At 42.9% G+C, this 23,451-nt stretch overlaps 1 protein-coding gene across 1 annotated transcript; it reads left to right on the plus strand.

Annotated features, from left to right (window-relative positions):
* Positions 1 to 569: 569 nt before the first annotated feature.
* LOC119442527 (proton-coupled folate transporter-like) lies at positions 570 to 19,820 on the plus strand. Its single transcript, XM_037707436.2, has 6 exons — positions 570 to 736; positions 2,431 to 3,241; positions 3,933 to 4,175; positions 5,729 to 5,812; positions 7,524 to 7,680; positions 9,627 to 19,820. The coding sequence occupies exons 2-6, from the start codon at positions 2,434 to 2,436 to the stop codon at positions 9,709 to 9,711; spliced, it is 1,377 nt and encodes a 458-aa protein (XP_037563364.1). The 5' UTR covers positions 570 to 736; positions 2,431 to 2,433; the 3' UTR covers positions 9,712 to 19,820.
* Positions 19,821 to 23,451: the final 3,631 nt, after the last annotated feature.

The following is a 23,451-nucleotide window of genomic DNA, read 5'->3' on the forward strand; positions in this document are numbered from 1 at the left end:
TAGAATATTAGAATTTAAGCGTTACTCCGCAAGTCTAAAGAAGTGCCACCATCATAAAGTTGATCGATTTCAACATTTGTATTTCCCGGGTATAATGCTTAGGGTGCGCTTTAAAGCGGCGCACATCGGTAAAGTCACAACACCAAAGACTTCGAGTGTGGCCTCAAAGATTTGTGTGAGCTGAAACGTTGCACAATGCAATCTCTGAGGCTAACTCCAGGCCACGGTCTCCATACGTACGGCTGAAACACTAAATATTCAATCACTACATAAGCCTCATAGAAATTTGGAAGCCAATTTAAACCTTTTAACCTGGTGCTATATTTCAGCGGCTTAAACTCTTAACAGTATTATTTATGGCAAGTACCCTTGCTTTACTATGCCACCATATACATTAATTTATTTATTTCTGTAACGAAAAGCAAGATTAGAACAAGACCTATTAAAAATACTAAGTAATCTTGACTGCTTTGTGCGAAACCAAAACTGAAACTGAACTTGCGAGCGCAGCGCCTACGTTTCCAAGGTGACAACGCAAGACACTTTTTTGTGGACCGCCGTGCCGCACGCCCGTCCGTCTGCGAGTCCCGCGAGTTGTTGCGGTCCCAGCTGTGATAATCCGCTCATGTGTCGGCTGCGGTAAAAGGAGCTACAGCTACAACCGTGCGTCGCGCTCGTCTTCGTTGCAGTTGTCGCACTTGGCTCCGAGTTCCGAGAGTTGCGCACAAATTGTCCGGTAAGTGCAGGAACTGACGCGCTGTGCGCATTTTATTCGTTTCGAGTGAACGGCGATGCATGGCTCGATGTGTTTGACAAGCGCTGATGTAGAGCGCTTGGTATGAAAGTCGTTATCTAGGGCTCCGTAAAGATAGTACAAAATGCGCCGTCATTTTAGGTGACCGCGGTGTGTCAATATCGTCGGATTTTCCAACGAGGCAGTAACATATGCGCGGATCGTTGTTTTGATCTTCACATCTTGCCACGGGCTGGGTGAAAGAAAACGAAAGGGCTGGAAACTAGGTCAAGCGGCCGGGCCCAGGAGCGTGAAGTGCGTGCGAAGTTAGTCCATTCAAACCGGATTCGATGAGGTCGCGGGGCACGGGAGGTGCTGTCAGGTGCAGATGCCCTTCCTTTCGCCTAATGTTTTAAATTGTAATTTGCTCTTTCTCAGTATGTTCGGAGGAAAGTAGTAAAGTGATGCTGCGGCGCAAATTTCTAAAACGGAGGAGAAGGTTGACGGCTCTCTGCTTCAATGACATGAAAATTAGATGTTCTTCTTTGGGTTTGCTTTTGCGCCCTGTGCACATGTAAGTGGAAGTTGTCAAACGATTGTAAACGTGCTGCTCAAATACCATTTGCACATACTGACAGAAAGGTAAAAATGAGAAAGAAAAAAAAATACCTGTGATGACGCATCACTGTTGCTTTGACCTGTTGGTAGGTGATAACGACACCTTATCAGTATTGCTGTTTTCATTACGCAACAGAATTCAGAAAGTGCCTACGTCATGTCGGACAGATAACTATTGAAGTTGTTTTTATGACGCATAGTATCTATGTTTTGAAAAGTAACAGCTTTAAACGGACAAGGACTTAGGCAAAGAACATGACACTGCCTATGTCCTTGCCCGTTTAGAGCTGTTTCCACTATCGCCTTTCACGAAGAACACTACCCCCACCGCATAATGCTCTGATGCGAGAGGAAGCCTGTAATATGGTGAAAACTCCAAACAAACACATATCCACATTTGAGTCTTTACCACGCCATACACCCTGCGCTGTATTCCTATAAATGTCCACACTGCGATCAATGTGCAACCCTTTACCACATGGCATGGGCTTGCGCAAACACACCACAACTCACACCCATAACACATCCCATCACACGGTAATGGGAGGCAGCGCTGTCCAGCTCCGACTCGACGGACCAGCTCAACCTGGTCAACCGAGCGAGGAGGGCAGCTAAGGCTGCTGGACTCCTGGACTGAGGGGACCACCCACTGCAGAGCGGAGGAGCTACCTACGCTCGCGTGCTCTTTCGATTAAAGTTTATTCTCTCTCTCTTTAGAGCTGTTACTTTTCAAAACGTGAATTACCATCAACTTGCCCAAGTTTCCCTTCTAGTACAGTATCTAGTTATGGTGGTCCATATAGTGGCGCATGGTGCAATATGTTCATGGTTAGCAGAGAACTTCTGTCTGCCTTTTATTTCATTGCAGGCTTAACGAAAATATAAGAAAGTTTCGCAGTGCCAACAGACTTATTTAATGGCCAAAAATAAAGAATCTTGAACATTGTGCAACAACTTACCTCTTATGTATGTACTCCTGCATATTTCTGATGCATGTATTTCCTTGTTTTCATTGAAACTTTGGCCCAAGTTGCACACGGCAATATCTTGAGTTAATTGTAATTGCATTCGTATTGCAGAAAATGGGGCTACAGATCACAGTGGAACCAGTGGTGTTTCTATTCTTCGCCACCATGCATCTGGAGATGAGCGCTGTCCAGGACATTATAAACACAAAGTGCTGCTTCAGGCACCTCAACACAACCAATGTTGCGGACTGCCACTCGGCCCAGAACCAAACACGTACTGACATCAAAGCTGAGGCATCAGTGTGGATTGCTTTCTACTACGGGACAATGTCTATTCTGACTCTGATCTGTGGTATGTGGGTTGGATCATGGAATGATCGCTTTGGTCGCAAGCGGCCCATGCTTGTCCCCCTTGTTGGGGGGATGGCAAGCGTGCTGAACTTCATTTTTCTCTCGCACTACCTCAATAGCAGCGTATCATTTGTCATGATCAGTGCCGTATTGGTTGGCATATCTACCGGAAGTTTGGGAGTAATATCAAGCTGCTTTGGCTATCTCACTGATGTGACACCTTTCCAGTCCCGGAGTCGACGAATTTCAATACTCGAAGCCATGATCTTCACTGGAGGGGCACTTGGAATGTACCTCGTTGGAGGCATGCTCAAGACAACTACTTATGAAGTGATCTTCTTAGTTGAGCTCTTCATCTATGCAGTTGCCATCTTCTATGTTTTGCTTGTGATCCGTGATAAAGTGCCCACTGAAGCAAGCGTTGACACTGGAATGGAGCGCCCTGGAATCTTCTCTTTTCGGCATGTGACAGACATGGCAATGACTGTATTCAGGCTGCGGGATCGTGGGAACAGAGCCCATATCATTCTCCTGCTGCTTGCTGCTTTTGCGATGTTCTATGGCCTAGCAGGCAAGTAGTTGGTCTTTATTTGAGTGTCAGCTTAGGTATTTTGGCAGCCATGAAATTGTAAGAGATTGACTGACAGGTGTTTCATTTTATGTTATCATAGTTTGCTGTTCATCCATTCATTTATTTGTTCATTCAATATTTTTATCTTGATAGGTCACGTTACAGTGGTTGTCTGGAATTACAATAATGATAATGCTAAACTATTGTGGCTTCACCTTTTCAACAAACTGAGTGCTTGAAATGCAATGTTTCAATGGTTCAATACAAATTTCTAGTATTTGGGTCATATTATTGAATAGGGGGGGGGGGGGGCATACACTCGAAATGGACTCAAGCATCACCAAGCTTTTTACCTGATTATTGTTGGGCCATTGGTGTACATTAATTAGATCACAAAAGTCTGATAGGGGTGTAGGCTGTCCTATTGTTGCCCACTACAAAGGTGCTTGTGACTTGGTCGGGGTGTAGGCCTTATTGGCTCAGTTTGCACGCTTGTGTAACCTGTGCATACAGTTACTACTTTGAGGCTCTCGTTAAGTAGCATTTCTCTCACATGATTTTTTGTTGGATTGTGCTCTCGAAAAATTTAAATAACGGCATTCCAATATGTGCCTCTGCTTTGATGTCTAGTGTGGCATCAGCTAGAAACTTCACGTGTCTATAGTTGATGTGTTTATCTCTCTCGGTGCAGCCCAGACCTACTTGACGTACACATTCTTGACCGATGAGCCACTTCGCTGGACTGCAAGTCATTACAGTTTCCTGCAGGGAGTCAATATTGCTGTGGAAGGTGTAGCCCTCCTGGTAGTGCTACCTTTGGCCTACCGCTTCTTGAGTATTTCTGATGCTTTTGCTGGCCTCCTTGGATCACTTTCAAGGTTCTTGGGTCTCTTGTGGCTTGGTCTCTGCACGACAACATCTATGGTGTACTTCAGTGAGTGAATATGCTGTTTTGCCAGTTGCGCATAGACAGATTTTGCAAATCTGTGCAGTGAACGAACATTTATAGACAGTCAACTGATGCATTGGTGATACATGCTGCAAGAACATGCTAAGTTGGTGAAGAATAGTGGATCAAGTTTGTAATTAAAATAATACACTTTGATATATACTGATATACTATGCTGAGCTACCATACTTGACTGTGGGTCCTCGTCTGTTAAAGAAGGACTGACGCATATTTTTAGTCGTGTAAACTCTACCGCATGCTTTGTGTATGTAAAAGGATAACACTTTGCAACTGTGAAGGTTGGGAAACACTTAAAAATACTTTAATTTGATGCTAACCTTGGTCTCTAAATGCCAGACTGTGATGTCATGACCTAAAGCAAAATTTGCTGAATTTGTGTAGCGACAAGGCTAGGTATGAGGATGTAGTGCATAAAAAAAGCAAGCAAGAGGGCCGTCTGTGTATTGTGTGCTTCAACCGCTGCAATTGCATAAACGCAGCAATCCAATTTATCATGACATTATGACACATCCACTTCTTGTGTACCGATTCCGGCCGAAACTGGTTTGTAGGAACAAGCACTATAGTGATTTATTCAGGGCATTCTGTTGCTAGTATTCTTTCCAGGATGCAGAGGGTTTGGACCCTCATTTAACATAAGTGATGAGGGAAAATTTTTGTGCCAATACTGCTTTAAGACCCCATAAGTCAGTGATGGTTCCTTTCATTGAAAGTGTTTATTTTAATGTCATTTGCATGTGTTTGCTTAACCACAAGACATTTTTACATCAGTTGTGCACATGGGTGGCAAGAAATAAATGTTCTAATGGCTCCCAAAGGGAGCAAAGTGCTCTATATTCCTGTTTTTCTCCTTTTATTCCCCCCTTCCATCGCCTGCAAGTGTAGGGTAGCACACTGGACACTTGTCTGGTTGACATCCCTGCCTTTCCTTTCCTTGCTTTCTCTCTCTAGATAAAACCAACTTTCTGTGGCTACCAGTTGTGAATCTGACTCATATATTTTGTCAATGCTATCAATGCTGTCAGTGCGTTTTATAGGCTTCCAGTTGTGGGCTAGGATAAAAGCTGTACAATAGATAGCTTGCCTGAAAGGCCTTACGCAGGTGTTCTTCAATGCTTTCTGCAGTATTTTATTGAGTTAACGGTTAGCTCATACATTATCAGTTACATTTTGACTAATTAGTTTCTATTTAACTTGATGATGGGTAAAAATATTGATAGCTTGGATATGCACAATGCAGCAAAACATCATTGCTTCCATTGTCTTAGATTGCCCATCCTGCTTCTAGTGTATTAATATTTAAATGCAGATTACATGTGCTCTGCAATCTGATGTGCTTTTGCAGTGCAAAACATGAATTATTATGAGTTATGTTGTTTCCTCCCTCTTGCTTTCTCCAATATGTCCTGTTTGTTTCCACCCGTGAAAGCTTTTAGTAAGAACTAATGCTGCTGTACAGTTTGCTAATATGCTGACCTGGGAAATCTCTCTTGTATTTTTTATTTGAAATTTTGCAGTTCCCGTACTTTTCGTCTTCAGTGAGTTTACAAGCCCTTCAGTTCGTGCATTGCTATCAAAGATTGTAGCGGTGGATGAAAAAGGTATTTCATTTTTGCCACATTTTATGTTGCCGAGCCTAGATATCTTACAATGAATTGGGCAGGGGTAGTACATCCACTTTTACAGTAGCCAACTAATTTAGGCTCGATACTTTGTCTGAAAGCTAAATGGTAGAAATATATGACAGAAGGTCAGAATACGTGGACACCCTCTGGACCCACCCATGGAATATATTGATTAATTGATTGCATCAGTATACACAAAGATTATAACCAACTTGCACAAACATCATGGTTTTATAATAAACAAAATAAACGCTTTGACATGAAGAAATGAGCATGCACTCATCTTCAGCTAAGGTCTGCGCACCATGAACACAAATATGCAGGTCTACAAAAAGCTTTGCTTTTGAATAGGAAGCATTCTTTGTTTCATACCATGCTCTTTCCAGTAGATAGGTAGGTAGGTTCCTGTCTTGCCTCGTATTGGTCTTCATCAATAAAAATGAAATTGTGTGTTCTATGGTGCAATCAAAACATGGCGCCGCTGCAAAAAAGCATAATGTTCTTCCCATTAGGCTGCAAACACATGCATACATCTCTTGTGCCAATGCCCACTAGCACTTTGAGATGATGGGCGCAGGCGTGTCGTCGCATAACAATGATTTGCTTAAAAATCAAGAACATCTGCACTCTTGCCAGTTTTAATTAGGCCACAGATGCAAAGGTGAAATGCATGCTTAGTTTTCAACCTTACCTCTGCCCTTCACCTGCATCATGTCGCACAGCAAAAAGTGGCTTATAAAAGCGAGGGTGGGGCATTTTCTCCCATATTGTACCACCTTCAGGATAAGCTCTGGTCGTAGTAGGACAGGTCCTAATGTTTCTGCACCAAAGTACAGTTCATGCTGTTGCCATCATAGTTACTATATTGCCATCGTCATTGCTTTGCTGCTGTTGTCACACTCACACTGAAGTCACACACAGTTGCTTGCCTTACACAGTCATGTTGGTCCTCCTGGTAACGCTTTGAAGAATCCCAAATGATGCCACATAGCCAGCTACCTGCAGAATGCTCTGCATTATCTCAATTCCCTCAGTTCATGGGATAAGCATTATTCTTTTATTCTTGTGATTACATAATTTATACATGTGATGAGCTCATTTCATTCTAAGAGTTAAAATTTTAATTTCACCAAAGTACATAGTCACAAATATCTGCCTGTATGCAGACATATACATCTGTAGATTTACACTGCGTTGTGGAACCTAAATATGCAAATTGTGTCTTATGTCTAGGACATAACAGTCTATGTTGCTTGGAGGCGTGAGGGTAGTTTGTGTCCTTGGTAATCAACTTGACATAGTTCACGGTGAATATTGTCTTGTTCCCATTTTCATGAGGAAGTAACATGCATATAAAAGCTCGAGGGCCTTAGTTGAAGTTGGAACTACTGGCCCTTCTAGTTTTCCCTCAAAAATTGGTTCATTAGTAGTTTTTGTGTTGTCATCAGAGCCTTACGATTTGTTGCAGCAGCATTTTTATTCCAGGCTTACATGACTACAGATTCTTTATTTTCTTTAAATACATTAAAAGTGTGTGCAGAATAAGTATACCAATGTCTGTTGATTTGTGTGTCTCAAGGAAAAAAAAACAAAACAATATATCGGCTATATGTTGACTGTGTAGTTACTGTTGGTACAAGCTATTAGCACTTGTCTGACTTTTTTTTGTTCTTTCTTTTGCTTGCAGGCAAGGCTTTTGCTGTGATGAGCGCTCTGCAGTCCTTTGCCATGTTCACAGGGTCATTACTGTTCAATGGCCTCTACCCAGCCACATCAAAGTTCTTCAAGGGTTTTGGCTTTGAGTTCGCTGCAGCTCTACAAATCATCCCCATTGGAATTTTCTTGTGAGTTAACTTCAAAGAACTTTGTTATTGATATGTTAATAATGCCTTCATTTGGAAATAAAGATTCAGCTTAGATTTTAATTTCCACTTCAAGCCAGTCACTGTAGCTCTGTGGCTGTGGCATTCTGCTAACAACCATAAGGTAGTGTGATAGAATCTTAGCCATAGTGTTGAAAGTCTGATTTATAAACGCCCTTGCACAGATACAGGGTGTTTTCTAATATTCTTTTGAAATTTCTTAAGTAAACAGAAGATGCAGAAATCAAGCGATTATCTCTGTATTGCTTTTACCACTAGAGCATACATTGCAAGATGACTCTTGGTAGTAATTATACAATTACTTAGGAAATTATCCTGATTACATTTTTAACCAAAATAGTCAATCGAATAATCCAAGAAGTTCATAACTAGTTCCAGATATGCAAAAAGCTATTGCATTCAATTCTGCAGCAAACTGAATTCCAGCAAATTTCACCAAGCATACAGAAACTGGACGGCTGAATAGCACAACTGTCAAATCCTTAGCAGATGCCCATGAGTTCCCACCTTACTTGACTTCTCACCTAAACATTGAGCGAGTATGAAGTGAATATCCTTATCAGACTGCAATCTTGTTTGCTTCATGCTCACCTCATAGTGAGACATAACTTTGTCTTTCTGGTTGAAAATGAGCAGAATTCATTTTGCTGCATAATTTAGCAGCATGAGCTTTTTGCATGTCTGGGACCGGTTGAATGATGGGCTTCAAATATTGCATTGGGACTAGTCATCTGACTGCTTTAGTTAAAAAGTTATAAGCCTGCTGCTTTCGGCAAAAAGTTAAGTTATTAGTAGTATTATAATCACTTGTCTAATTACTACCTTGAATAATTCAAAAATGTATGCCTCTGTGGTAAAAGCACTGCAGAGGAAATTGTTTATCACATTTTCCCTATTTATTAAAGAATATTGAACACATTTTCTGATACGCTCAGTATTTTGTTAATTAATACAGAAACCCAATGGATCCAGATAAATAAGTGTGCAGCCCTCCACTGTGGCATTTCTCATAATCCACAGTGCAGTTTTTAGTTCAAACAATTTTTGTAATTCGTTGAGTTCAGCTTTGCTTTCTTAGGTAAAATTAAATGCAACTTCAAGGACCTCTTTACTGAGGTTGCAGTTCGCTTGTACTTTACAATGGTACAGTTCTAGTATAATATGTGTATTTCTGTTGATTTGATCCAGCCATTCAATACCAGCAAAAAACATGTGCGCATACATGCAATGGTTACTATGCTTTCAGTTATTTCAGCTGATTGGCTGTTTTTCTTTTGAGCCATAGAAAGGATTTTATGATTTGCTTAAACATCACTTACGCTACTTTAAGTCTTCTCTTTTATGGGGGCATAATTGAAGGGCTTTGCTCGAAGCTTTCATGAAGTGATTTTGTTAGAAAAATGCCTTTTGAGGAAGTTACGCTCATCGGTAAAGTTTTAAGAACCTCTAATGTTCTGTATTCTGTTATTGTTACATCATGAAAATTTCGTTTTACATCATAGAAATTTCACGGCACAGTGAAGTTTAACAAGCTGCATTATCCACAATGTGGTGGCAGTCTTTATATGTATGTAATTACCTAGTGTTTTGTTATTTGGCTGAGAGCCCATTCCAGGTTGCAAATGCGATTTTGATTGCTTGAACTGTCTTTGTCAGTGGTACATTTACCTGTTGTGAGAATTTTGCTGCTTTACCATTCTGAATAATGAATGACCACGTAGTCATAATTATATAGTTATAGCCATTACCAACCAACATGTAAAATTTGGGATGTGTATACAGTCAAACCTTGATTTAACGAAATTCTCGATATAACAAAGTTTTCCGCTGCAAGTACAACTTCGTTATATCGAGGTTTAACTGTGGTGTGTTAAGCCTTTCCTGTATTGTTGGTTCTTTCTTGGCAGGTACCTGTACTTCCGATTCAAGAGGGAGGCACCTTATGCTGAAATCGAGGGTGAAAGCATGAGTTCCAATATTGTGGAGAGTTGAGAGCCCGCAAAGGCAGTGCCAACTTCATGCTTTCCGTACAGGAGGGAGAGTGGCTGATGAGCATGACTTTGAGTGGTGTACATGTTTGACAGGGAGAGATGTGCCATATTATCCTCACCTTAAGACTGGTACAGCAGCAGTGTGCTTGGGATTGTGGAATGGGGTTTGTGAAGTTGCCCCTCCAACGGTTGGCACTTGCAAACTGAAGAATAGCTTTGAGAACTGTGAGCATCGTAGCATAGCATGTCCTTAATGATTACGCTGTAATCAGGCATGCACTCCAGAAGTGGAGCTTTGCATAATATGGTTAGTGGAAAAGGTTGAATTGATCTGCAGCTGGTTGGGGCTAACAAACTAACTAGTTCTAATTTTGGGCACTGCCTCCCTTAACTTAAATGTTCACTGCTCATTGCAGAAGGCACAGAGGCAAATTTATGTTGTCACAAGCTAATGGTCAATTTCATGAGAGATGGAAACAGGTGGTATATTTGACATTCTCTAAATTTTTCTGATAATTTTGCACATTACGCACCCATGACTGAATAGTGCTAAACTGCTGCTTCTCTTTAAGGAAAGCTATCAGTAAACTGGAAAGAAATTATTAAAGGTTGTTAGGCAAACACAACAATTTTACGAAATGTGCTTTTTCTTAAATTCACGACAGTGCTTAAGGCCACACAAGGGTAATATAGCAGATATTTTTATTTCCAGTGCAAATTGAAGTAAAATAGAAGTAGCTCACAACATTTTCTAAATTTGTGAAAAAAAGCAACTTAAAAAAAATGTCTCAAAGAGACAGCATTTTTTAAGCATGCTCATCTTTGGGATTCTGTTCCTACTCCTCTGTACATCTCAGCTTTTTGCAATTTACAGCCGAGGTAGGCCTTTAGGTGGAGGACAAACCTGTGCCGTCTTATTCTTCTACGAATTTTTAAAGCAATAAATATTTTTACTCAGAACATACTCGGAACATCAAAATTAGGAGAATGTTACTTATTGAAAACTGTCTATAAAAAAAGCCCCTTTAATCTCGTTCACTGTCACCCAAGTTGTTTTCTCAGTACTGTGAAATACTATTATGAAAAGACATGTTGCATAATTTTTATTGTAACAATGTTGCAAATGTTCAAATACATATTGTGTTTTGAGAGAGTTGTCCAGAGTGCTGAAATGAGCATTTCTTGCAAAAGATCAATGGCAATAATGTGGTATTTGCAGTTAGTGGAAAATGTTTTGGGAAGAACTGTTTAAATGAAATGCACTCGCATATTTTTGTGACCAGTACAGTGGCCGATATTCCTCGTCAACAGGCAGCACACCCAGGGGTGGCTTTCCTTTCATTCATACGATTGCATGGAATGGAATTAGTATCTTGGATGCTAACGAATGCATTCACTCAATGCGTATGTTGCATTGTCGTGCTATTCCGAAATTAAAAGGTTGTTAAGAAAGGGAAAGATCATTTGTGCTCCCAGATAGCATTCGCCAAGATTGTTGGTTTAGTTAACAGTGTTCATTTTACAGCGAAGCTGTATATGGTTAGGTTCTGGTGGATCACGTCTACGGACAAAACGAAGCGTAGAACAACAATTATAAAAAAGGTGGGCCGATCCTGGTGGTAGTGCAGAACCGGTCCAAGCTCAATGGCACATGCCCCTGTCACGTGGGCCGATCCTGGTGATAGCGCTGAAAGGGTCCAAGCTCAATGGCACATACCCCTGTAGGCTCGGGGACCTGTAACGCATCCTTGAACTACCCTTGTTACTCGTGGGACCCAAAGAGACAAAAACAGTGCAGAGGAGTGATGAACACTGTTGCCCAAACTCTAGTCTATGATGATGCGTGTCGAAACGTCAGTGATAAAACGTAATAGTCTACCAACCAATAGCTGTGTCTCATTCTCTCTTGACATAGCCATTTCCCTAGCGACGTCAACTGTTGCCCCTTAGACTCGATATGGGTAAGACCCGTATCGCTCGCTCCAAAGAGGAAGAGCGTGCCTTCAAGGAGCGTCAGCGCGCTCAACAGAGCGAATGGATGCGAATGCGACGAGAAGCCGAACGCGCAGCGGCCCAACGTGCTGCGGCCGATGGTGCAAGGTGGTGTGAATCTAGTCGCCTAAACTCGCTTTCACTCGCACATACAGCATACGGCGAGCGGTGATGCAATAAAGTTATGTGTTGTGTCTTTTCAACCATTTAACATAACCGACAAATTAAAAATTTTTAAATATAATTAAACAAAACCAACAGCTTCGCTGGTCTTCCTGCTTCACATAATGGAAGGGCTCTGAATTTTTTTGTAGCAGATGTGATCAACCAGGGTTTAAAAAGTTTTGATTATGTGAAGTTTGGTGGCAGCAGTTATGGCCGCAGACAAAACACGTTTAGGACAAGTCGCGTCTGGTCTGCGTAGCCAAACATGCCATGGATGCCTTGCACATTGGTCACGAGTTCCCACTCCTTCCATGTTTCATCACGGAAACACTCAATCTCACTTGCAAGTGCACGAATCAGCTGGATGTTCTTGAGCTTGCCTTGCAGTTATGCGACCATTTCAGATGCCGGCTGTAGTACTTTTCTGTTTTCTGCCCTTAGGTTGTGAAGGAAAGCTTGATCTTTTATGGCTTCTCCAACTCTGCCACATGAGTTCTTTGCAGGTCCGGTCGCGGAAGACAGCAGCTTTACTGACTTATAATTTTTGCCTAAAAGCTCATAGAATTGAAATTTGTTCTTGAAGTGGCTTGCAGCTCAGTCACTTACATAGGTGACGTGGCTTTGTGAGGGAACTTCAAAGCTTTGAACTCATGGATCTTGCTTAATGTGAAGCAAGCATTGGCTGCGTCATGCGACATGTCATCGCTTATAACAACGTAACTATGCGCTGTTTTTCTGGTGGTTACAACACAAGTGAAAACTGACGCTTGTTTTTTGTGCCAGTGGTAGCATTGAATCTCAGTTGAAACAATGGCAGTCCAGTTTTCTGTTCAGTCAAAATTCAAAATGGGGGATGCTTGTTGCTTGCATTGTTTTGCTTCACGAATGGCCACAACTTGTGTCGTGCGGGGCCTACTTTAAGTCGTGCAGGGCCTACTTTAAGATTCACTTAGCTAGTTCCTTCACAAACGAAGTTGGCTACTATGTTTTCTTTACAGTGTCTCCATTTTCCCACACTGTATATGTGGTGTATATGTGGCTGGGGCCCCCATGTTTTTGTAGTTATTCCATTGCTCATAGTACTCGATAGTATAGGCATCACCCATGAAACGTTTTAGTGCAGAAATGTAGAGCTTGGCGTTGGCACAGTAAATGCAAAGGCACACTTCTTGGTGGGGAACAAGCAGAACCCACTTTGGACGACATGAGTAAAACTTCGGCAATGCTGTTGAAATGTCCCGATTAGCCGCCTTGAACACACAATATTCATCTCGTATTGAGTCAGTCAAATATTCTGGGCATGTACTGCTTTTCACCATCAACAAAAACGCACACGTCTTTTTTTTTGGCTCTGTTGTACTCGTACTCATCTTTTGTGTAGTATTCCTTGGCGGTCTGCATCCACCTTGAGGGGCTGTCCGCACGCCATTCTTCTCACGCCAACTTCGTGCCTTGTGAATCATGTACTTTGATAAATTTGGCGTGGCAACCTGGATTTTTCGTACCTCAAGTTTGCTGGTAGCAGTGTCAAGAATTGTAGGTGCATTTAATAAGATAAGATGTAGACTCTTTGTAGGCTTTCCTCAAGTTTCCCGTTCATTCAAGGCAGTCGTAAAAATTGTTCCTTGAGGGTCCAGGGCTGTCGGTTCTCCCAAAAAGAGCGCTGACCCCTGATCGAATTTTGATTGCTTTCGATTTCTCTCCGCTTCCTTTTTACTAAAGTTTTTCTTCGTCTTTGAGGAACACGACAGGGGGACCTCAAGGGGGAAACGTCAGTGAATTCCATATACCTGTTCAGCTTACCGATCGTCTCTTCCTCAGGGATGAAGATGTCACCGGTATCTTAAAGAGTCCGAGAAGGCTGAGAACAAATCCTTGTACTGCTTGAAGCAGTGTTGACAGATCTGATCTGCATCTCTAATTGGACATGCACCTTGATGCAAGCCCTTTCGCAGCATAGAGACACGGACACCTTCAGCACTGCGGAAATTTTTCTGGAACGGAATTGTCTTCTTGTGCGCCATGAGGTAGTCGGCACAAAAGACTCGTTGCTGTAAGGCGTAGCCATGGCTGCCTTCCGAGCTCAGGACGGTCAAAGAGCCAAAATCAAGCGTGCTTTCAACGCCGATGTGCTATGTCCAGCCTCGGCAAGAGGACGTGCACCACCCTCGCTCACTCTGGCCGCTGTAACTGAAGTGGCTGTATCCGGTAACCTGAACTGTGCCTGAAACCAAGCAGAGCCTGCAAGACAGAACACCTGCATGCATCGTAACCTAAATAAAGAATTCTGAATGACATAACATAAAGCTCAGAAGTTTCTCGCTGAATTTGGCTTACTGGCAGAGCCGTGCACCTCCCTGTTGTCTGCACATACGCATTTATCTGACGTCTGCGCTTCGACATCATCTGAATGGGCACACAGATACACTGCAAAAGGCAAACACTGTTGGCCCACTGTCTATTTCCATAGCTTTCACTTTGGAACATTGCTGAATAAAAAAAAAAACGAAGAATGGAGGGTTATAAAGGTCTCGCTGCCTGTTGGCGAGGAATATCATCCACTTTACTGAAGTCACAAACTATGCGAGTGCATTTCGTTGAAACAGTTCTTTTCTTTTCCGAAAACATTTCCCACCTGACCCCAGATGCCTCATTCTTGCCGTTGAGCAAGGCTCAGAAGAGAAGGAGGCATATCCTTGTATTTTTCACAAGAAATGCTCATTTCCGCACTATGGACCACTCTCTCAACAGAATATTCTAACATTTGTGTAAGGAAATAATAATGAGACGGTCTGTTTAGTCAGCCATTTTAATGAACTTCTTCCTCTGTGCCCCCAGCCCCAGTCTCGGTCGTCTTCTTCCTTCAGGGAGGTTCCGCTTCAGGCTCTTCACAATTTGTAACATTGTCTCTGAATTTCACTCTCAATTCTGAGGCTTTTTCCTATTTACTAATAACTTTATTTAAACCAAGTAGCAATTTAGCATTATTCAGTCACATGTGTAATTTGCAACATTATCAGAAAATTAAATTTCGTCAAATTTAACACATGATCCTACCTCTCATAGAATTGACCTAATGCTGTTTATCTAACTTCTTATTCACGACTGAAAAGAAAATGTACTGTACAACATTATTTATATTTTTTTGTTTATTTTTCAACACACAAGTCGTTTTGTCAAGTTCTGTATTTTCATAATCCTAATTTTATTACTGGCATCATCAAGCAAACTTTAGACAACAGCAAATGACGAAGCATTGAGTGTATTCTGTTGAAAGAAAATGTTAAAGCCATACTTATGGGGTTCACATCTTTCTGTTTATTGAAATGGCTCTGGTAGAACTGTAACTGACAGTATTCAATATTATATTTGTTGCAGTTTGTTGATTTAGACAAGGCGTTAAGTGTAAACTCCCACAAGAAAGCTTATAACCACATATATCGCATAAGAGACTTGACATGTATTGTTTTAATTGTGCACAACTGTGCTGGTCACACAACTTGAAGAGCTTGTATGTTCTTGTATTTGTAGGAAACTTATTAATCTTGGAAGCGTCTGTTCAAACTTTACACTGGATATATATTCCATACTCCGTCCACAAAGCAGTCAAACAATCTAGTTGCAAGAAAGTTTATTTTGTTTGATGTGGTTGCTGATGGGCAGCCTTAAAGTTGTCTTGTTTATCTGATATCACATGTAACATTGTTCTGTGGTGGAAACCGTTGTTGCTGATTGATCAGGTTTCATTTTATGTTGAGAGCTTGTGCTTGGTGAGCTAATTCCAGCAGCATACCTGCATGTTGTCATTGTCACCCGATGAAGTCTTTCATAGTGTGCTGTTCAACGCACACATTGTTGCTTTTTTTTTATTATAATACCTTTAGGTGTTTTTTTTTTTACTCTCTTTGAAGCGGTCTCTTTTCTATGAGCAGCTAAGAGACATTGCTCTCATACTCCTGTATATACTGTGTTTTCAGGATGAACACATAATATATAAGTGCATTGCAATAACAGTGAAAATTTATTAAGTGATTGTGATTGCTTATTGAGCCTTAGCACATAAGTGGCATAGAGCAAAGAACATTTCGTGGACCACTGTCATAGCCCAGATTCTATTTGGGGGGGGGTTATGGAATGCCGCCTATTATACGTACACATGACAGACTTACATGTCCATGAAGTTTGGTGGGGGATTTTAAGATCTCTGCTTTGCCTTTGCCACTGCCGAAAACAATATAGACTTATACTTAAGAGGAAGCTTTAGCTCGGACCCCACTGCGATGCCGCCTATTCAAATACATGTAAAACAAAGAAATGCTTTTCTGAGATAACCCCTGAGCCGATTTTAATGAAATGTGTCGCATTTGAGAAAGGAAGTTGAATTCTAGTGACTTGCAAGCGAAATCTTGATTTAAGTCCTGTACTTTCTTTTTACAAAATTTAGCGAAAATTGGCAAGTCTGAAAGAAATAGAAGCATAAAGTTTTCAAATCCGTAACTCTTCACCAAGAACATAAATCACAGATCTTTAAACTGCATCTGTTGGAACATCTAAAGCGAACAAATTTGATATATGAATTTATATGTTACATAAATTTCTTACAATGTTTACAAGGTTTACAATAGCTACCAACTCGCTCAACTTTCAGTAGGTTTACAAGGGTTTTGCAAAAATCCTGCTCACACATTTGTGATGTACTTGCGAACCATACATCAATTTTGTCTTCCTTAAATGTACTATTGGATGCAGTTTAGAGCATGTGATATCAGTCTTGATTGCTGAGTTACAGAGTTGTAAACTTGATATTATTGGTTTTTGATATTATTGGTATATTATTGCAATTTTTAACAATTTTTATAGAAAAATTGACGATCTAAATCAAGAATCCGCATCCAACAGTTACTAAATTTTAACTTTTTCTTTTCAATGCAACAAACCTCATCAAATTTGGTACTCTGGTTGCCTTTAAAACAATTTATCCTTTCCCATGTAAATAGATAAGAACCCCGAGCTAAAGAATCCTTTTAAAGGGGCCCTGAAACACTTTTTGAACATAGTAAGAAAACATTGCCAATCTAGAGGCTGCTTTGAACATGTCAGCCAAATATTACTGCACTGCATATAGCAGGGAACTTACAATCTCGTACCAAAAACGATGAAAAATTGCTTGTTCTCGCTACCGCAATACCATCATGCAGTGCAATACCATTGAAAGCAGCTGGACCCACCAATGCTATTGGCTGGTTTCATGACCACGAGAGTATTCTCAGTAATACATAATTGCTAATTTTAAGTTAAATAAATGCGAAATGTATATGTGTGCGTTCTTAGAAAGACAAAAAAATCATTTTTGTTTTGCAGTGCGCGTAGCTGCATCATCTGTGCGTGGCCTCCAAGATGGCAGCCGTGGGCTGCATAGCTTATAGTCTATCGTGGCTGCCATAGGGTGCCGTGATGAGTTCTTTTGCCGCCGCACCATACTCCTCAACTTTTGGCTGGGGCCCTTGCCCTGTTCGCATCTCCGCTTTGTAGCTTCCATCGCGCTAGCGGAAATGAAAAGAGAAAGCCAGGCATCAGTGTGATGACCCCCCACTTATAGTTGAAAAATTCAAACAATATTTTGGGGTGTTAGATTCGTGAGACGACGTCCTTTAATAGGGAGGCCATTTATCATTTGTTGGAAAAGCGTGGCAGGACCCTTGTTGTGGGCCAGAACTGCATTATTGGAATTAACTTAAGTTGAAAGATTCGAACAATTTTCAGGGGTATTAGATTTGCAAGACGACGTCCTTTAATAGGGGGGCCATTCTATCATTAGTTCGAAAAGTGTTTCAGGCCCCCTTTAATGGGCCAGAACTGCATTACTGGAATAAAATGGTGTGGCTTGTGTCATGTGCACAAAGGTTTTTCCAGCCGAGATGCAAGAAAAGCGTAAAACTAGACCCCTTAAAGTGAGTAACCTGACATTCATTTCTTCTTGACTGGTCAGAAGTAATCCTGTTGCTTGTTATGGGTGTATTGATGAGTAGTCTGTAGTCAAGTCCCTATTGCAGATATGAAAGAACTTACTTAATTCATCTTCCTTGGTACCACAGCAAGAAAGCATTAAAACCAGAAGCCTTATGATTACGATATATGAGGTTTTATGGCGAAAGGGCAAGGTATAGCCAAAGAGCGCCAAGACAGAAAACTTATAAGGTGAACAAGTTGTGAAATATTGAATGAGAGCCTTTAGGCAGTGTTTCAACTTGAAAATAATTTATTTTGCAATTTATTTAAAGTATGAAGGCATTTTCAGTAGAAGTTTATCATTTCTTGCATACCTCAGACAAAATTATGCTCTTTTCTAATTGTAAGGTTGCTTCATGGGAGTCCACATTGCCAGTGTAATTGACATGCATTTTTATTATGTAGTATGGTGTGTGCAATAAGCATAACTTTTTTTTTTTGCTGTTTTAGAAGACGTGCCTGACCTTGTGTTAATTTCCCAAAGTATCATGTATTGAAATACATTGTCGGTTTGTGGCTTTTTATTAGAACTGGGCTTCAGTGGTGTGATGCACCGAAAATGTAACCGCACATAAAAGCAGGGTTATGCTGTGTATATGAGCGCATATACCTTCCAACTGAATTGTAGGGGTGCTACGACGCTGGCTTATGGTTAACGAAATTGTGTCATCATGGCAAACAAGCTTACCTATAAAAACCTGCATTTAATACAGAATGGCACATAATATGAGGCGAGATTTAGAGACAGCGAAAAGCGGAAAAAAAAGTTTCATCCGCATGTAATAAGAGTGAGGCAAACTTGGCAAGAACATTTACTTACATCAGACATCGAATTGTGATTCTCGATTGTGCTGTTGTCGGACAGTTACTTGTCAGAAAACTCTTCCTAGAAATAATCATCTTCTGTGCCGTCGAGCGCATTCGAAATGCCACACTTGGTAAAAGCGTGACGCACCAGGTCCTCTGGGATGCTCGCCCATGCGTCTGCAGTTTACTTGCACACAGTGGCTGGCTGGAGGATTGTCCGGTACACTAGAGGATGATGGTAGCCATGTAGCAATAACAAAGCCAGAACGTTGAGCCCGATTTTTGGCTGTAATATTGGCTTGGATCCGCATTTGTTACGAGGAAGAAACTTGGGACGCTAATGATTGGTAAAAATCCTTGTATTCTGTGTGAATTCTTATGGTATTTTGTTTTATAACTATCCTCTTTATAGCTTATAAAGTCGGCAAAGTTGCATGTTTGTGATTTTAAATGGGGGTGTATGCATGATTGGTCAATTTACTTTGCGAACAACTGTAATGATTTTATTATGTTGGGAATGTTTGGTGTCATATTCTTTCACATGGCTGTGATATCACACACCTTTCATTTTGTGAGAAGGTAGACTCATTCTCAATTTTTTTCCCACTTTGGTAATGGTAGTGCCAATGTTCTGAAACTTGGTGTGCACCTTCATAATTCAGTGATCTCTGTCACTGTTTGACCTTATCAACTATCTGCTCGTGTTAATTTTCATGTGTCCCTGGTGATGGCCATGACTCTCATCAAACATTCCAGAACATTTTTTTGCAGCCATTTTGGTATAGTTATGTAAGAAATTAATACTTCAATCTTTCAGTCATTCACATATAATTCAACAAAATTCGGCTGTGAAGTGGGTTTAGGACATTCTGTAAAATGATGGCCCCAGTTTGGATGCACGAGTCTCACACCTACACCTGTGGTGTCTTGTATCTCTGTTTATGCAAGGGGTAATTTTGTAAAAACAACATGAAGCACTGCCAAGTGTGTGTTTTTTTCTCCTTGGACACAGTAGACCCCTAGGAGTTTTGAGGGACAAACTACTGTTTAAAAAGCTTGGTTATTTTGCACCTCCAGCACAAAGTGAACCTACTCAATACTGTAATCATCCCCAATAAATTCTCTTACTGTTACAAATGTGTCGAAGATTGTGATTAATGGTGTGCATGATAAATATATTGTGACGTCACAGTAAGGTCGGACCTTTATTGAGCCCGAGAGACGACACGGCGAAGAAGGGCGGCGTCCACAACCAGCCTGAACAGCCTTCGACAGTCCACGCTGATGATGATGCGCCCGCACGCGCGATGAAGACGAGGGGCACACGCATGATGATGATAATGTACAGATGATGAAGAAGTGCACAATAAATGCCCACACTAATTTCCCTCGCGCGAAAGCGGCCATCCTGGCCGCTGCCTAAAGGTACGGGGAACGCCGCGTGAAGGGCTTCATACGAGAAACGTGTACCACTTCGGTAGAGCGGCAACGGCGGTCAGTTGAGGAAACAACAGGGGTCACGCGATAATTAACTGGAGAAGTCATTTCCAGGACCGTGTAGGGGCCAATAAACTGACACTGAAACTTCTCGCACAACCCAGGAGTGCGAACTGGTGTCCAGAGCAGCACTTCATCGCCAGGCTAGTAGAATACTACGCGATGATATGCGTCATAATGATCCTTGCGGTCCAGCTGTCTGGCTGCGGTGTTGACGCGGGCATGCTGGCGACAATGGACGAGGCGGGAAACATATTCTTCGCAGGAAGATCGAGATGGACTGACAGGGGCAGAGAAGAAGGAAACATCGAGAAAGGAACTGGGTGAACGGCCATAAACAAGGTAGAATGGCGAGTAACCGGTTGTGCGTTGAACGGCGGTGTTATACGCGAAGGTGACGAATGGCAAAATTGTGTCCCAGTTTCTGTGATCGGGTTGAATACAGGCGGCTATCATGTCAGAGAGCGTACGATGAAACCGCTCAGTCAGGCCGTTGGTCTGAGGATGATAACTTGATGTAGTTTTGTGAGTGGTGCCAGATGCTTTGAGCACTTCGCCTACTAGTTGGGAAAGGAATGTCTTTCCGCGGTCGCTCAGAAGGACACGAGGGGCGCCATGGCGCAGGATGATGGATTGAAGAATGAAGGCAGCGACTTCGGAAGCCGATGTTGAACTTACAGAGGCTGTTTCGGCATAGCGCGTCAGGTGGTCGACGGCGGTCACTATCCATCGACTACCGGCGGGAGTCATGGGAAGTGGCCCATATAGATCGATGCCAACAACCTCAAATGGTTCCGCAGGACATGAGACTGGTAGTAGTTGTCCGGCAGGAGCTGATGTTGGACGTTTGCGACGCTGACAAATGGCGCAGGAAGTGACGTATCGCGCCACATTGGTAGACAGGCCAGGCCAGTAGAAGCGACTTCTTATGCGGTCGTAAGTTTTCTGGATGCCAAGGTGGCCAGCAGTCAAATCGTCATGAAAGGCCTGAAGGACACGCGCACGAAGGCAACGAGGTAGCACGGGCAACCAGCGTCGTCCATCAGGATGGTGGATACGGCGGTACAGCACGGAGTTTTCAAGCTTAAATTGTGTCAGCTGTCGACGAAGCCGGGCGTTAGGTGGGTGCGAAGCTCCACGAAGGCGGTCTATAATACGGCGACAGTACGAGTCAGCGAGTTGTTGAGACGAAAATGATGCATGGTCGTGCGAAGTGAGATGATCAAGGGTGGCGAAGGACAAAACCGCCGTAGAAGAGACGTCAGTGAGTGCGTCACTGGAGGCGGTGGCAGAACCATTGATGAGTGCGGCTGGAGGAAGCGGGCAGCGAGAAAGAGCGTCTGCGTCTTGGTGCTTCTTACCAGACTTGTAGATGATTTCAAAGTCATATTCTTGGAGACGAAGAATCCAGCGGCCAAGACGCCCTGACAAGTTCTTGAGTGTGGAAAGCCAGCATAAGGCGTGGTGATCCGTCACGATGGTAAAATGGCGACCGTGGAGATAAGGGCGAAATTTCTGGACGGACCAAACGACAGCGAGGCACTCCTGCTCGGTGATGGTATAGTTCTTCTCGGCAGGTGTGAGCACGCGGCTGGCATACGCAACGACTCTCTCACGCGAAGAGTTGTCTCGCTGGAGGAGCACAGCACCGATGCCATGGCCGCTAGCATCCGTGTGCAAGAGTGTGGGAGCAGTCTCATCAAAATGACACAGGACAGGTTCAGATGTGAGGGCGCCCTTTAGCTGGTCAAAGGCAGATTCACATTCAGGTGACCACACGAAGGGAGCACCAGAACGAAGTAAGTGGTGTAAAGGTGCAGCTATAGAGGCGAAATCGCGAATAAATCGGCGAAAATAGGAAGCGATGCCGAGGAAACTGCGTAGGTCCTTGGTCTTTTCTGGACGAGGAAAGTGAAGCACCGCCGAAATCTTGTCAGGATCAGGTCGAATACCATCCTTGCTTACAATATGACCTAAGACCTTGATCATCTTGCTTGCAAAATGACACTTTTTGGTGTTGAGCTGAAGACCAGCACTGGCTATGCACGTGAGAACCTCGTCGAGACGTTGCAGGTGCTGTGCAAATGTCGACGAGAAAATAACGATATCATCCAGATAGCACAAGCAGGTCTTCCACTTCAGGCCACGCAGAACGGTGTCGATCATGCGCTCAAAAGTTTCGGGAGCATTGCAGAGGCCGAAGGGCATGACGTTGAACTCGTAAATGCCATCTGGGGTTGCAAACGCTATTTTTTCTTTGTCGGCTTCGTGCATCGGAATTTGCCAGTAACCCGAACGCAGATCAAGACTGGAGAAGTACTCGGCACCTTGCAGGGAATCGAGGGCATCGTCAATGCGAGGCATGGGGTACACATCCTTGCGCGTGATCTTGTTGAGCGCTCGATAATCTACACAGAAACGCACGGAGCCATCTTTTTTTCGGACCAAAACAATGGGAGACGACCAAGGGCTGGCAGAGGGGCGAATTATCTCACGTTGCAGCGGCGCGGCGCGGAGGGGAAGTGTAACGACGGCTTTGGTAAGAGGCCCCACCAGAATACGCATCGCGTTCACACAGGTCGTACCCGCGACGCTCATCTTGTTGGCGCTTGCGGCAAAAACGTGATATATGGCCGCGATAACCACAGTAATAACAGGTAGGACGAGACGGTCGCCAAGGCGGTTAGTAAGGGGCGCTCGGTGCGCTGTGAGATAGTGCGGTCAGATGGGGCGATGACGGCTCAATTGGTATTGAGGAGACATTGGCCGGAGGAGCGACACCAACCTGCGTGTATGTGGGTAGAGGCAACGTGGGACGTACACTAGTCGGAGGCGCGGCAGCAACCTGCGCGTATGTTGGTACGGTGCGAGGGGCCGGAGGGTCCACATTCGCAGAGCAGGTCATTGACGCAAGTTCCTCTCTGATGACGTCGCGCAATGCTGCACCAGAAGGCTGAGTAGGAATCATCAACGAAGATGACAAGCCAAGTGATTGAAGTTCTTCGCGTATGATCGCCCGGATCATCATGCGCAAGTCAGGGTCTGCCGCAGAACGGTGTTCGCTGAAGTCCGGCTGCAAGCGTACGGACTCGAGCTCGTCGAGGCGCTGGCACGTCAAGATGATGTCAGCGACGGTAGCCGGGTTCTTGACGGCGAGCGCGTTGAAGGCCACAGTCCCAATACCTTTAAGAACGTGGCGTATCCTGTCTGACTCAGCCATGGCAACATTGACACGGCGACAGAGTGCAAGCACATCCTCGATGTACGATGT

This window comes from Dermacentor silvarum, chromosome 2 (assembly GCF_013339745.2).
Source record: "Dermacentor silvarum isolate Dsil-2018 chromosome 2, BIME_Dsil_1.4, whole genome shotgun sequence".
Classification (NCBI taxonomy): Eukaryota; Metazoa; Arthropoda; class Arachnida; order Ixodida; family Ixodidae; genus Dermacentor; species Dermacentor silvarum.

Bases quoted from the DNA above. Each gene is read 5' to 3' on its own strand.
- LOC119442527 (XM_037707436.2), top strand. From the start codon at position 2,434: ATGGGGCTACAGATCACAGTGGAACCAGTGGTGTTTCTATTCTTCGCC. The intron at 4,176-5,728 runs GTGAGTGAATAT...GAAATTTTGCAG, and splicing joins AACATCTATGGTGTACTTCA to TTCCCGTACTTTTCGTCTTC. The intron at 7,681-9,626 runs GTGAGTTAACTT...CTTTCTTGGCAG, and splicing joins ATCCCCATTGGAATTTTCTT to GTACCTGTACTTCCGATTCA.